This window comes from Ranitomeya imitator, chromosome 3 (genome assembly GCF_032444005.1).
Source record: "Ranitomeya imitator isolate aRanImi1 chromosome 3, aRanImi1.pri, whole genome shotgun sequence".
Lineage (NCBI taxonomy): Eukaryota > Metazoa > Chordata > Amphibia > Anura > Dendrobatidae > Ranitomeya > Ranitomeya imitator.
Window position 1 is genome coordinate 418,420,830 of NC_091284.1, and position 16,355 is coordinate 418,437,184.

Genomic DNA, 16,355 nt, shown 5'->3' on the forward strand with positions numbered 1-16,355 from the left:
AACTTCCTTTCCTTTGGCAAAATGGGTCAGAAGAGAGATTTGACGGGCTCTGAAAAGTCCAAAATTGTGAGATGTCTTGCAGAGGGATAGTAGTCTTGAAACTGCCAAACTTTCAAAGCGTGATCACCGAACAATCAAGCATTTCATGGCAAATAGCCAACAGAGTCGCAAGAAACGTGTTGGGCAAAAAAAGGCGCAAAATAACTGCCCATGAATTGAGGAAAATCAAGCGTGAAGCTGCCAAGATGCCATTTGCCACCAGTTTTGCCATATTTCAGAGCTGCAATGTTACTGGAGTAACAAAAAGCACAAGGTGTGTGATACTCAGGGACATGGCCAAGGTAAGGAAGGCTGAAAAATGACCACCTTTGAACAAGAAACATAAGATAAAACATCAAGACTGGGCCAAGAAATATCTTAAAGACTGACTTTTCAAAGGTTTTATGGACTGATGAAATGAGAGTGACTCTTGATGGGCCAGATGGATGGGCTAGAGGCTGGATCAGTAAAGGTCAGAGAGCTCCACTCCGACTCAGACGCCAGTAAGATGGAGGTGGGGTACTGGTATGGGCTGGCATCATCAAAGATGAACTTGTGGGACCTTTTCGGGTTGAGGATGGAGTGAAGCTCAACTCCCAGACCTACTGCTAGTTTCTGGAAGACAACTTCTTCAAGCAGTGGTACAGGAAGAAGTTGGCATCGTTCAAGACAAACATGATTTTCATGCAGGACAATGCTCCATCACATGCCTCCAACTACTCCACAGCGTGGCTGGCCAGTAAAGGTCTCAAAGAAGAAAAAATAATGACATGGCCCCCTTGTTCACCTGATCTGAACCCCATAGAGAACCTATGGTCCCTCATAAAATGTGAGATCTACAGGGAGGGGAAACAGTACACCTCTCGGAACAGTGTCTGGGAGGCTGTGGTGGCTGCTGCACGCAATGTTGATCGTAAACAGATCAAGCAACTGACAGAATCTATGGATGGAAGGCTGTTGAGTGTCATCATAAAGAAAGGTGGCTATATTGGTCACTAATTTTTTGGGGTTTTGTTTTTGCATTTCAGAAATGTTTATTTCTAAATTTTGTGCAGTTATATTGTTTACTTGGTGAACATAAACAAGTGAAATGGGAATATATTTGTTTTATATTAAGTTGCCTAATAATTCTGCACAGTAATAGTTACCTGCACAAACAGATATCCTCCTAAGAAAGCCAAATCTAAAAAAAGCCCACTCCAACTTCCAAAAATATTAAGCTTTGATATTTGAGTCTTTTGGGTTGATTGAGAACATAGTTGTTGATCAATAATAAAAATAATTCTCTAAAATACAACTTGCCTAATAATTCTGCAGTGTAGACTGAACTGGATGGACAAATATCTTTTTTCGGCCTTGCTAACAATGTTACTATGATGCTTTTAGCCTGGGAGGGGGCCAGTATCCAAGGCCCCTCCCTAGGCTATTAACCCCTTTCTGACCTCGGACGGGCTAGTACGTCAAGGGTCAGATCCCCTGCTTTGATATGGGCTCCGCCGGTGAACCCGCATCAAAGCCGGGATACGTCAGCTGTTTTGAACAGCTGACATGTGCCCACAGTAGTGGCAGGTGAAATCGTGATTCAGCCGCCACTATTAACTAGTTAAGTGCTGCTGTCAAACACTGACAGCGGCATTTAACTAGCGCTTCCGGCCATCCGGACAGAAATGCATGCATCGCTGACCCCGTCACGTAATTGGGGGTCAGCGATACGTCAGCATGACAACCAGAGGTCTCCTTGAGACCTCTATGGTTGTTGATGCCAGATTGCTGTGAGTGCCACCCTGTGGTCGGCGCTCATAGCAATGCTGTAATTCTCCTACATAGTGGCGATCTGAGCATCACCTCTATGTAGCAGAGGCAATCGAGTTGCATGGCAAAAATAAAAAAAAAAGTTTTAACCCCTTCCCGACCTTTGACGCATACGCTGCGTCATGAAAGTCGGTGCCATTCCGACCCATGACGCAGCATATGCGTCATGGAAAGATCGCGTCCCTGCAGATCGGGTGAAAGGGTTAACTCCCATTTCACCCGACCTGCAGGAACAGGGGGAGTGGTAGTTTAGCCCAGGGGGGGTGGCTTCACCCCCTCGTGGCTACGATCGCTCTGATTGGCTGTTGAAAGTGAAACTGCCAATCAGAGCGATTTGTAATATTTCACCTAAAAAAAGGGTGAAATATTACAATCCAGCCATGGCCGATGCTGCAATATCATCGGCCATGGCTGGACACACTAATGTGCACCCACCCCACCCCTCCGATCGCCCCCCCAGCCCCCTGATCTGTGGTCTGCTCCCCTCGGTCCTGTGCTCAGCTCCCCCGTCCTCCTGCCCGCTCCCCCCGTGCTCCAATCACACCCCCGTGCTCCAATCAAACCCCCCCGCACTCCGATCCCCCCCCCGCACAGCGATCCCCCCCCGTGCTCCGATCCACCCGCCCGCACAGCGATCCCCCACTCTGTGCTCCAATCCACCCCCCCGTGTTCCGATCCATCCCCCCGTGCTCCGACGCCCCCCCCCCCCGTGCCCTGATCTCCCCCCCTTATACTTACCTGGCCTCCCGGGGACCGTCCGTCTTCTTTCCTGGGCGCCGCCATCTTCCAAAATGGCGGGCACATGTGCAGTGCGCCCGCCGAATCTGCCGGCCGGCAGATTCGTTCCAGAGTGAATTTTGATCACTGAGATAGGTTATATCTCAGTGATCAAAATAAAAAAAAAAGTAAATGACCCCCCCCCTTTGTCACCCCCATAGGTAGGGACAATAAAAAAAATATTTTTTTTTTTCCACTAAGGTTGGGGTAAGAACTAGGGTTAGGGTTAGGGGTAGGGTTAGGGGTAGGGTTTCGGTATGTGCACACACGTATTCTGGTCCTCTGCGGATTTTTCCGCTGCGGATTTGATAAATCCGCAGTGCTAAACCGCTGCGGATTTGTGGCGGATTTACCATGTTTTTTCTGCGCATTTCAATGCGGTTTTACAACAGCGATTTTCTATTTGAGCAGTTGTAAAACCGCTGCGGAATCCGCAGAAAGAAGTGACATGCTGCGGAATGTAAACCGCTGCGTTTCCGTGCAGTTTTTCTGCAGCATGTGTACAGCGATTTTTGTTTCCCATAGGTTTGCATTGAACTGTAAACTCATGGGAAACTGCTGCGGATCCGCAGCGTTTTCCGCAGCGTGTGCACATACCTTTAGAATTAGGCTATGTGCACACGGTGCGGATTGGCCGCTGCGGATCCGCAGCAGAGTTCCATCAGGTTTACAGTACCATGTAAACATATGGAAAGCCAAATCCGCTGTGCCCATGGTGCGGAAAATACCGCGCGGGAACGCTGCGTTGTATTTTCCGCAGCATGTCAATTCTTTGTGCGGATTCCGCAGCGTTTTACACCTGTTTCTCAATAGGAATCCGCAGGTAAAATCCGGACAAAAAACACTGGAAATACGCGGTAAATCCGCAGGTAAAACGCAGTGCCTTTTACCCGCGGATTTTTCAAAAATGGTGCTGAAAAATCTCATACGAATCCGCAACGTTGGCACATAGCCTTAGGGCTAGGGTTGGGTTGGAATTAGGGTTGTGGTTAGGGTTAGGGGTGTGTTGGGGTTAGGGTTGTGATTAGGGTTACGGCTACAGTTGGGATAAGGGTTAGGGGTGTGTTGGAGTTAGAATTGAGGGGTTTCCACTGTTTAGGCACATCAGGGGGTCTCCAAACGCAACATGGCGCCACCATTGATTCCAGCCAATCTTGTATTCAAAAAGTCAAATGGTGCTCCCTCACTTCCGAGCCCCGACGTGCACCCAAACAGTGGTTTACCCCCACATATGGGGTACCAGCATACTCAGGACAAACTGCGCAACAATTACTGGGGTCCAATTTCTCCTGTTACCCTTGAGAAAATAAAAAATTGCTTGCTAAAACATCATTTTTGAGGAAAGAAAAATGATTTTTTATTTTCACGGCTCTGCGTTGTAAACGTCTGTGAAGCACTTGGGGGTTCAAAGTGCTCACCACATATCTAGATAAGTTCCTTGGGGGGTCTAGTTTCCAAAATGGGGTCACTTGTGGGGGGTTTCTACTGTTTAGGCACACCAGGGGCTCTGCAAACGCAACGTGACGTCCGCAGACCATTCCATCAAAGTCTGCATTTCAAAAGTCACTACTTCCCTTCTGAGCCCCGACGTGTGCCCAAACAGTGGTTTACCCCCACACATGGGGTATCAGCGTACTCAGGAGAAACTAGACAACAACTTTTGGGGTCCAATTTCTCCTGTAACCCTTGGGAAAATAAAAAATTCTGGGCTAAAAAATTATTTTTGAGGAAAGAAAGCGTATTTATTATTTTCACTGCTCTGTGTTATGAACTTCTGTGAAGCACTTGGGGGTTCAAAGTGCTCACCTCACATCTAGATAAGTTCCTTTCGGGGTCTAGTTTCCAAAATGGGGTCACTTGTGGGGGGTTTCTACTGTTTAGCCACATCAGGGGCTCTGCAAACGCAACGTGACGCCCGAAGAGCATTCCATCAAAGTCTGCATTTCAAAACGTCACTACTTCACTTCCGAGCCCCAGCATGTGCCTAAACAGTGGTTTACCCCCACATATTGGGTATCAGCGTACTCAGGAGAAACTGGACAACAACTTTTGGGGTCAAATTTCTCCTGTTACCCTTGGGAAAATAAAAAATTGCGGGCTAAAAAAATCATTTTTGAGAAAAGAATTTTTTATTTTTATTTTCATGGCTCTGCGTTATAAACTTCTGTGAAGCACTTGAGGGTTCAAAGTGCTCACCACACATCTAGATTAGTTCCTTCGGGGGTCTAGTTTCCAAAATGGGGTCATTTGTGGGGGATCTCTAATGTTTAGGCACACAGGGGCTCTCCAAACGCGACATGGTGTCCGCTAATGATTGGAGCTAATTTTCCATTTAAAAAGCCAAATGGCGTGCCTTCCCTTCTGAGCCCTGCCGTGCACCCAAACAGTGGTTTACCCCCACATATGGGGTATCAGCGTACTCAGGACAAACTGGACAACAACATTTGGGGTCCAATTTCTCCTATTACCATTGGCAAAATAGGAAATTCCAGGCTAAAAAATCATTTTTGAGAAAAGAAAAATTATTTTTTATTTTCATGGCCCTGCATTATAAACTTCTGTGAAGCACCTGGGGGTTTAAAGTGCTCAGTATGCATCTAGATAAGTTCCTTGGGGGGTCTAGTTTCCAAAATGGGGTCACTTGTGGGGGAGCTCCATTGCATAGGCACACAGGGGCTCTCCAAATGCGAGATGGTGTCCGCTAACAAATGGAGCTAATTTTCCATTCAAAAAGTCAAAAGGCGCGCCTTCCCTTCCGAGCCCTGCCGTGTGCCCAAACAGTGGTTTACCCCCACATATGAGGTATCGGCGTACTCGGGAGAAATTGCTCAACAAATTTTAGGATCCATTTTATCCTATTGCCCATGTGAAAATGAAAAAATTGAGGCGAAAAGAAATTTTTTGTGAAAAAAAAAGTACTTTTTCATTCTTACGGATCAATTTGTGAAGCACCTGAGGGTTTAAAGTGCTCACTAGGCATCTAGATAAGTTCCTTGGGGGGTCCAGTTTCCAAAATGGGGTCACTTGTGGGGGAGCTCCAATGTTTAGGCACACAGGGTCTCTCCAAACGCGACATGGTGTCCGCTAACGATGGAGATAATTTTTCATTCAAAAAGTCAAATGGCGCTCCTTCCCTTCCGAGCCTTACCATGTGCCCAAACAGTGGTTTACCCCCACATGTGAGGTATCGGTGTGCTCAGGAGAAATTGCCAAACAAATTTTAGGATCCATTTTATCCTGTTGTCCATGTGAAAATGAAAAAATTGAGGCTAAAAGAATTTTTTTTGTGAAAAAATAGTACTTTTTCATTTTTACGGATCAATTTGTGAAGCAGCTGGGGGTTTAAAGGGCTCACTATGCATCTAGATTAGTTCCTTGGGGCGTCTAGTTTCCAAAATGGGGTCACTTGTGGGGGAGCTCCAATTTTTAGGCACACGGGGGCTCTCCAAACTTGACATGGTGTCCGCTAAAGAGTGCAGCCAATTTTTCATTCAAAAAGTCAAATGGCGCTCCTTCCCTTCCAAGCCCTGCCGTGCACCCAAACAGTGGTTTACCCCCACATATGAGGTATCAGCGTACTCAGGACAAATTGGACAACAACTTTCGTGGTTCAGTTTCTCCTTTTACCATTGGGAAAATACAAAAATTTTTGCTGAAAAATCATTTTTGTGACTAAAAAGTTAAATGTTCATTTTTTCCTTCCATGTTGCTTCTGCTGCTGTGAAGCACCTGAAGGGTTAATAAACTTCTGGAATGTGGTTTTGTGCACCTTGAGGAGTGCAGTTTTTAGAATGGTGTCACTTTTGGGTATTTTCAGCCATATAGACCCCTCAAACTGACTTCAAATGTGAGGTGGTCCCTAAAAAAAATGGTTTTGTAAATTTTGTTGTAAAAATGAGAAATCGCTGGTCAAATTTTAACCCTTATAACTTCCTAGCAAAAAAAAATTTTGTTTCCAAAATTGTGCTGATGTAAAGTAGACGTGTGGGAAATGTTATTTATTAACTATTTTGTGTCACATACCTCTCTGGTTTAACAGAATAAAAATTCAAAATGTGAAAATTGCGAAATTTTCAAAATTTTCGCCAAATTTCCGTTTTTATCACAAATAAACACAGAATTTATTGACCTAAATTTACCACTAACATGAAGCCCAATATGACACAAAAAAACAATCTCAGAACCGCTAGGATCCATTGAAGCGTTCCTGAGTTATTAGCTCATAAAGGGACACTGGTCAGAATTGCAAAAAACGGCAGGGTCTTTAAGGTCAAAATAGGCTGGGTCATGAAGGGGTTAAAAAATATGAAAAAAAAGTTTAAATCACCCCCCTTTTGCCCCATTCAAAATAAAACAAACAAAAAAAAATCAAGTATACACATATTTGGTATTGCCCCGTTCAGAATTGCCCGATCTATCAATATAAAAAAAGGATTAACCTGATCATTAAACGGCGTAGCGAGAAAAAAAATCGAAACGCCAGAATTACTTTTTTTGGTCGTCACGACATTTCATTAAAATGCAGTAACGGGTGATCAAAAGAATGTTATCTGCACCAAAATGGTATCATTAAAAACGTCAGCTCGGCATGCAAAAAATAAGCCCTCACCTAACCTGAGATCACAAAAAAAATTTTGTTTCTTAGCAAAGCTTGGAATTTTTTTTTACCACTTAGATAAAAAAAGAACCTATACATGTTTGGTGTCTATGAACTCGTAATGACCTGGAGAATCATAATGGCAGGTCAGTTTTAGCATTTAGTGAACCTAGCAAAAAAGCCAAACAAAAAACCAGTGTGGGAGTGCACTTTTTATTTGCAATTTCACCACATTTGGAATTTTTTTCCCCGTTTTCTAGTACATGTCATGCTAAAACCAATGATGTAGTTCAAAAGTACAACTTGTCCAGCAAAAAATAAGCCCTCACACGGCCACATTGACGGAAAAATAAAAAAAGTTATGGCTCTGGGAAGGAGGGGAGTGTAAGGCTGGGTTCACATTGCGCTAGGTGTGTCCGTCTAACGGACTCGTTTTTAAGTAGTAAAAACGCAATGTAACGCACATACTAACGCGCCCATAGACTTGCATTGTCTGACGCATCGTGACACATCCCTAAATTGGTATGCGTTTGTCACATAACGTTTCTTTTCTGACGGACCTTCAACGCGGCTTGCAGCGTTTTCGGGTCCGGCCAAGCTAACGCACTACTAACGGAAGCGTTCATTCTGCCATAGAAGGCTATGGCAAACGCAGTCAGACGCAAATCATGAAAAATTTCCAAATAGAACCACACGTTTTAATAGCGTTTGAGGGTGGTCACATGTGGTCATGTGACAGGAAATGTGACTTCGGCCATTAAAATATCCCACTCACACAGTCTCCTGCACGTGACAGAGTGTTTTGCCGTAGCTCTTATAAATTGTAAGTACATTTCTATATATTATATATCTCTGTATACATCATGGGAGTCTGTAATGTCCGTCGGATGTGTGTGTACTAAAAATGTATTGTTTTGTTGCACACAGATGTCGGATACAGATGTCAGCAGCAGCAGCGTGTCTGCGATTTTTTCTTCTGAGTCGGTAGGCTTGCACTTTAAAAAACCATGTTGTGTGAAACTCCATTGTATTGAGCTAGGCATAACAATCCTGTTTATTGTTTTATTGTGAATAGGAGTCTTCTGAGCCCGAGGCTGTTAGACCTCCCCCCAAAAAACACGCAAAAACAACAAAGGTACATAGCACACATGTTGAATTTTTCAGGCATAAATTTATTGATCCAATGAATGTTAACATTATTTAATGTTAAAATATTTTTTTTTACATTTTACATACACAATAGGTTGTGGCACAAGGAGGACAAAAAAGAAAAAAGGTCCCTAGACGTCTGTCGTCGCCACAACTGCCAGTGGTAAATATAAAACTAGAAATATTCTATCCAATATTTACCAACAATCTATCTATTCACTTTCTATCTACTATATCTATAAGCTATCTATCAACTATCTATCGCTCCATCTATTTGTCTATCTATATCTATGTATCTATCTATCAATATCTATGTATCTATCTATCTATATCTATGTATCTATCTATATATCTATCAATATCTATGTATCTATCTATCTATCTCTATCTATCTCTATCTATCTATATCTATGTATCTATCTATATATCTATCTATCAATATCTATGTATCTATCTATCTATCTATCTATATCTATCTATCTATATCTATGTATCTATCTATCTATCAATATCTATCAATCTATATCTATCTATCTATGTATCTATATATCTATCAATATCTATGTATCTATCTATATATCTATCTATCTATCAATATCTATGTATCTATCTATCTATCTATCTGACCTGGACCCGTTGAAGCGCATTTGCGCGAAACGATCGTCGTCCACCTCTCCTCCTCCCAGCACCATCTCCCGATCCCAGCCGCCTCTCCAAAAGTGTTCTGTTTTATCGCATCATGAATAAAGGACTTTAATTCAGCAGCTTTTCTGGGTGAGTGCCACATATTCTTCTTTTTTACTATATGGAATGGACTTGATTTTTCTATGTGGAGCACCGCCGTAGTCTGCTTTATCTGTGCTTGCTACACGAATCCTGCGCAGACATTGTGCTGCTTTGCGTCAAAGATTGGGTGCATTTTGAGCCTGGTGCCGTCTATATTCTTTGTTTTGTCTATCTATATCTATGTATCTATCTATATATCTATCAATATCTATGTATCTATCTATCTATCTCTATCTATATCTATCTATCTATATCTATGTATCTATCTATATATCTATCTATCAATATCTATGTATCTATCTATCTATCTATATCTATCTATCTATATCTATGTATCTATCTATCTATCAATATCTATCAATCTATATCTATCTATCTATGTATCTATATATCTATCAATATCTATGTATCTATCTATATATCTATCTATCTATCAATATCTATGTATCTATCTATCTATCTATCTATCAATATCTATCTATCTATCTATCTATCTATCTATATATTGCTATATCTATGTATCTATCTATCTATCTCTGTATATATGAATATGGCCATCCAGTGAAATTGACACTATCAACATAACGTTTTGTGTTTACATAGTCCAAGTCAGCGACAAAAAAAAAAGGATTGTCGTTGACGAAGAGCCATTGACTATCCACAATGAGACACTTATTAACCTTGTGGAAGCCAACCCCTCCATATGGGACCAGAGCGACAGCTCCCACCATGACATCGTGAAGAACCGGAAGTTGTGGGATCAAATAATCTGTCACTTTGATCCCCGATACATGGAGAAGTCGACAACCTCAAAGAAAAAAATTGGTAAATATTGGTGACGTAACATCGGAAAATGTTTAAAAAAAAAAAATTTTCTATCCTATCAACCTATCCACTTGTTGTCTGCTATCTATCTCTCAATTATCAACTATCTGTACACTATATATCTATCTATCTATACACTATTTCTACACTATTTCTTATCTAACAACTATCTATCTACTATTTATATATCAACTATCGTAGCAAACTATGAACAATTTTTCCTATATCTTAACACAATCTACTATTTTTATATATATATATATATATATATATATATATATATTTTTTTTAATTTAAAACCGATGCTGTCCATACCCGTTGGAAGTCCATCCGCGATCGCTTTGTCCGCGACTACCGGAACAGTCAGAATGCACCAAGCGGATCAAGTGGCAAACGGGTGACACCGTATGTGCATTATGACCAACTGCTCTTTCTTCAGAAAACAGTGTCTCAGCGCTCGTAAGTACAAGAAGGTCTGTGTGCGAGACTAAATTGTTTAAAGGAAAATAAGTAATTTTTGTTTTTGGGTTACAGCACGATATGCAGTACCGCTGCTCCTAGACCAGCAGAGGAACTTGAGCCTTCTTCAGTGGAACCAACGCAACCTGAAGATGTGTCTGGCATCAGCGAGCCACGATCTGCGGATAGAAGCACTGTTGCTGCAGGTGTGAGTGCCCGGTTGCAATCACAGCGTGGACGCAAGCGAGCATCTCAAAAAGATGAAGCAGATGCAATTATCGTGGATGGACTCCAACGGGTAGAGGACATGTGTCGCAGTGAGCTCAAAGACCTGAGACGAGAAATTACCGAGCTGCAAGCACGCGAGTCTGTCTACTCTGCTAATGAGTGGAAGCTACTTTTATTATCCTATGTGCCTGTAGTACAAAATATCCCGGCACATAGAAACCTTATGTTTCGACAAAGACTTAACGAGCTTGTAGAGGAATTTGTGGGCACCGAGGAACCCGCTCCATCGGGAAGAAGAAGACTGGACATGCCGCCCTACAACCCTCAATATAGAGGCCGGGGTGAAACGAGCGTGGAACCTCAAAGACAATGTAGCAGTCCATCATATAGTTGGGCAGACAATACTCCCGTGCAGTACCAAAGTCTTTAGTACAGTTCACTGTCCACAGCCAGGTGCAATTACCGCGTTGGAATTTTTTTTTTTTTGGGGGGGGGGGGGGGGGTGTTGTTGTTAATTTCTATTTTCCTTTTTTTTTTTTTCATCCCTATGGGATATCATATGTTACACCTGTGTACCAACAGTTTGTTGGGAAAATACAAAAACATCTAGTAAACTGTTTCAAATTTCAGATTCTTGTATGACTAACTTTTTACACGACATAAGGTAACTTTTTACACGACATCAGGTTAAACAACATAACCTTTTACACTACGTAACTTTTTACACGACATCAGGTTAAACAACATAACTTTTTACACTACGTAACTTTTTACACGACATCAGGTTAAACAACATAACTTTTTACACTACGTAACTTTTTACACGACATCAGGTTAAACAACATAACTTTTTACACTACGTAACTTTTTACACGACATCAGGAAGACTTTAAATTATTTTCACACGTGTCTGTCTTGCCATGGAACCTGGCCTTCATGTGTGAAGTAGTGTGCAAATTGATCACGAATCCTCATTATTTGTGATGCAGAACGAACTGTAGTCGATTCAATGCTACTGAGGTTCGACTCACAATCATTGGGGTCTACCAACTGGGGTTCATGTCTCGCCACAAAATTGTGCAGACAGATGCATGCCTTCACAACACGGTCCACATTGTCTGGTTGCAGTTGCATGCAGGTTAGTAAAATCCGCCATTTTAATGTCAAAATCCCAAAGGCACACTCCACATAACGTCTAGCCCGGCTCAAGCGATAATTAAAAATGCGCCTGCTGGAGTCTAGACTACGGCTTGAGTAGGGCTTGAGGAGATTTTGTCCTAGTTGGAAGGCCTCATCACCAACTAAAACATAGGGCAAACTTGGGCCTTCGGTCCCCGGAAGAGGTCGTGATGACGGTATGTTTAAACTTTGGTTGTACAAACATTGGCCCATGTTGGAGTCTCTGAATACTCTGGAATCGTTAGTCCGGCCATAAGCTCCAATATCCACAGCAACAAAACGGTACCTGGCATCCGCAATCGCCATCAATACTATAGAAAAGTATTTCTTATAGTTATAGTAGAGGGAACCACTATGTGCAGGTTTCTGAATCCGAATGTGCTTTCCGTCCACGGCACAAATACAATTGGGGAAATTAGCCACATCCTCGAACTGTTGGGAAATTGCTAGCCACATTTCTGATGTTGGTGTTGGTAGCACAAGTGGTTGCAAGTTGTTCCAAATGGCATCACAAGTTTCCCGAACCAGTTGACAAATTGTTGACTTCCCAAGTCGAAACTGGTAATGCAGTGACGCAAAAGTTTCTCCGGTAGCCAGATATCTGTTGACATTCAAAAACAAAAAAAAAAAATTAGGATTTTAATGATCATCTAAAGGCTAGTTTACAATATAATATACAATTGCAAAATGAACATTAGGCCACACGATACCGAGATCTAGTCTTTGTCAATAGAATGATAAAAAAAATGTATAATTACCTCACAGTCACTACTAAACGTTGCTCCGCACTGATGCTTTCACGAAAAGTGCTGCGATGATGATGTATCACATCCTTCACATGTGAGAGCAGAACATCAAAGGTCTCAATGGACATCCGTAGATAGCGTTGGAATTTGAAGGGATGATCCCGAAGCTGCACATACAGGGTGTGAAAGGCACCATATGTACTCCGCAAGAAATTCACTTCGTGGATCCAATATCTCCTTTGCGAACTACGCTTTCTCTGCCGAAGTCGCAACCGCATCAAGCGAAATCTGACGAGCTCAGACACAAACATCTTGCTAGCAGAAGTTCACTCAATGCTTTCAAAATGGAGAATGAGTCTGTGCCCACACCCGACAATGACAAAAGGGAAAAAAAAAAAAAAAAGAACAACTTTATTGACAGTGACAAACGCAGACAAACGGATACTTCGTAAACGGACATCAAAATGAAAAAACGCGATCACATGCGTTAACGCTAGCGTTACCGTGACGACGAATTTCACATATTTTTGCTCCGTTTCTGTACATGCGTTTAACGCATCCGTTTAACGCCATGTACTTGACGCAATGTGAACCTAGCCTAAAACGGAAACATGAAAATACCCAGGGTCATGAAGGGTTAATATCAGCCTGCAGCCGCCTGCCTAGCCTTTGCTGGTTATTAATTATAGGGGGACCCCATGTCATTTTTTTGGAGGGTCCCTCATTTTAATAACTAGGAAAACATTAGTTTACAGCTATCAGCTGATATTAACCCCTTTACCCCCAAGGGTGGTTTGCACGTTAATGACCGGGCCAATTTTTACAATTCTGACCACTGTCCCTTTATGAGGTTATAACTCTGGAACGCTTCAACGGATCCCAGTGATTCTGACATTGTTTTCTCGTGACATATTGTACTTCATGACAGTGGTAACATTTCTTTGATATTACCTGCGTTTATTTGTGAAAAAAACGGAAATCTGGCGAAAATTATGACAATTTCGCAATTTTCCAACTTTGAATTTTTATGCAATTAAATCACAGAGATATGTCACACAAAATACTTAAGTAACATTTCCCACATGTCTACTTTACATCAGCACAATTTTGGAACCAAAATTTTTTTTTTGTTAGGGAGTTATAAGGGTTAAAAGTTGACCAGCAATTTCTCATTTTTACAACACCATTTTTTTTTAGGGACCACATCTCATTTGAAGTCATTTTGAGGGGTCTATATGAAAGAAAATACCCAAGTGTGACACCATTCTAAAAACTGCACCCCTCAAGGTGCTCAAAACCATATTCAAGAAGTTTATTAACCCTTCTGGTGCTTCACAGGAATTTTTGGAATGTTTAAATAAAAATGAACATTTAACTTTTTTTCACAAAAAATTTAATTCAGCTCCAATTTGTTTTATTTTACCAAGGGTAACAGGAGAAAATGGACCCCAAAAGTTGTTGTACAATTTGTCCTGAGTACACCGATACCCCATATGTGGGGGTAAACCACTGTTTGGGCGCATGACAGAGCTCGGAAGCGAAGGAGCACCGTTTGACTTTTCAATGCAAAATTGACAGGAATTGAGATGGGACGCCATGTTGCGTTTGGAGAGCCCTTGATGTGCCTAAACATTGAAACCCCCCACAAGTGACACCATTTTGGAAAGTAGACCCCCTAAGGAACGTATCTAGAGGTGTGGTGAGCACTTTGACCCACCAAGTGCTTCACAGAAGTTTATAATGCAGAACCGTAAAAATAAAAAATCATTTTTTCACAAAAATTATCTTTTCGCCCCCAATGTTTTATTTTCCCAAGGGTAAGAGAAGAAATTGGACCCCAAAAGTTGTTGTACAATTTGTTCTGAGTACGCTGATACCCCATATGTGGGGGTAAACCACTGTTTGGGCGCATGGGAGGGCTCGGAAGGGAAGGAGCGCCATTTGGAATGCAGACTTAGATGGAATGGTCTGCAGGTGTCACATTGCGTTTGCAGAGCCCCTAATGTACCTAAACAGTAGAAACCCCCCACAAGTGACCCCATATTGGAAACTAGACCCCCCAGGGAACTCATCTAGATTTGTTTTAAGAACTTTGAACCCCCAAGTGTTTCACTACAGTTCATAACGCAGAGCCGTGAAAATAAAAAATCTTTTTTTTTCCCCCACAAAAATTATTTTTTAGCCCCCAGTTTTGTATTTTCCCAAGGGTAACAGGAAAAATTGGACCCCAAAAGTTGTTGTCCTATTTGTCCTGAGTACGCTGATACCCCATATGTTGGGGTAAACCCCTGTTTGGGCACACGGGAGAGCTCGGAAGGGAAGGAGCACGGTTTTACTTTTTCAACGCAGAATTGGCTGGAATTGAGATCGGACGCCATGTCGTGTTTGGAGAGCCCCTGATGTGCCTAAACAGTGGAAACCCCCCAATTATAACTGAAACCCTAATCCAAACACACCCCTAACCCTAATTCCAACGGTAACCCTAACCACACCTCTAACCCTGACACACCGCTAACCCTAATCCCAACCCTATTCCCAACTGTAAATGTAATCTAAACCCTAACCCTAACTTTAGCCCCAACCCTAACCCTAGCCATAACCGTAGCCCTAACCCTAACCTTAGCCCTAACCCTAGCCCTAACCCTAATGGGAAAATGGAAATAAATACATTTTTTTAATTTGTCCCTAACTAAGGGGGTGATGAAGGGGGGTTTGATTTACTTTTATAGCGAGTTTTTTAGCGGATTTTTATGATTGGCAGCCGTCACACACTGAAAGACGCTTTTTATTGCAAAAAATATTTTTTGCGTTACCACATTTTGAGAGCTATAATTTTTCCATATTTTGGTCCACAGAGTCATGTGGGGTCTTGTTTTTTTGCGTGACGAGTTGACGTTTTTATTGGTAACATTTTCGGACACGTGACATTTTTTGATCGCTTTTTATTCCGATTTTTGTGAGGAAGAATGACCAAAAACCAGCTATTCATGAATTTCTTTTGGGGGAGGCGTTTATACCGTTCCGCGTTAGGTAAAATTGATAAAGCAGTTTTATTCTTCGGGTCAGGACGATTACAGCGACACCTCATTTATATAATTTTTTTATGTTTTGGCGCTTTTATACGATAAAAACTATTTTACAGAAAAAATAATTATTTTTGCATCGCTTTATTCTCAAGACTATAACTTTTTTATTTTTTTGCTGATGATGCTGTATGGCGGCTCGTTTTTTGCGGGACAAGATGACGCTTTCAGCGGTACCATGGTTATTTATATCTGTCTTTTTGATCGCGTGTTATTCCACTTTTAGTTCGGCGGTATGATAATAAAGCGTTGTTTTTTGCCTCTTTTTTTTTTTTTTTTCTTACGGTGTTTACTGAAGGCTTTAACTAGTGGGCCAGTTTTATAGGTCGGGTCGTTACAGACGCGGCGTGTCATGATTCCAATGGCAGGGAATCACAAAAGGACAAGCACCAACGAGCTCTAGGGTGATGGAACCTGAGCTGACCGCGACCCTAAACCTGAACACACAAATAACAATAGCCGGGGAACGTGCCTACGTTGATCCTAGACGTCTCGCACCAGCCGAAGATCTAACTTCCCCTATTAGAAGAAACACAGACCTCTCTTGCCTCCAGAGAAATACCCCACAGAAATAGCAGCCCCCCACATATAATGACGGTGAAATGAGAGGAAGGCACATACACACTATGAAAACAGATTCAGCAAAATGAGGCCCGCTAAAACTAGATAGCAGAG

The 16,355-nt window shown here is 42.0% G+C and overlaps 1 protein-coding gene across 1 annotated transcript; it reads right to left on the reverse strand.

Moving 5' to 3' along the window:
• Window positions 1-11,158: 11,158 nt before the first annotated feature.
• LOC138670137 (uncharacterized) lies at window positions 11,159-12,954 on the reverse strand. The gene is made up of 2 exons (XM_069757193.1): window positions 12,610-12,954; window positions 11,159-12,452 (listed from the first exon to the last, which is right to left on the reverse strand). Exons 1-2 carry the CDS (start codon window positions 12,906-12,908, stop codon window positions 11,573-11,575), a joined length of 1,179 nt encoding a protein of 392 aa, XP_069613294.1. The 5' UTR covers window positions 12,909-12,954; the 3' UTR covers window positions 11,159-11,572.
• Between the last annotated feature and the right edge of the window lie 3,401 nt (window positions 12,955-16,355).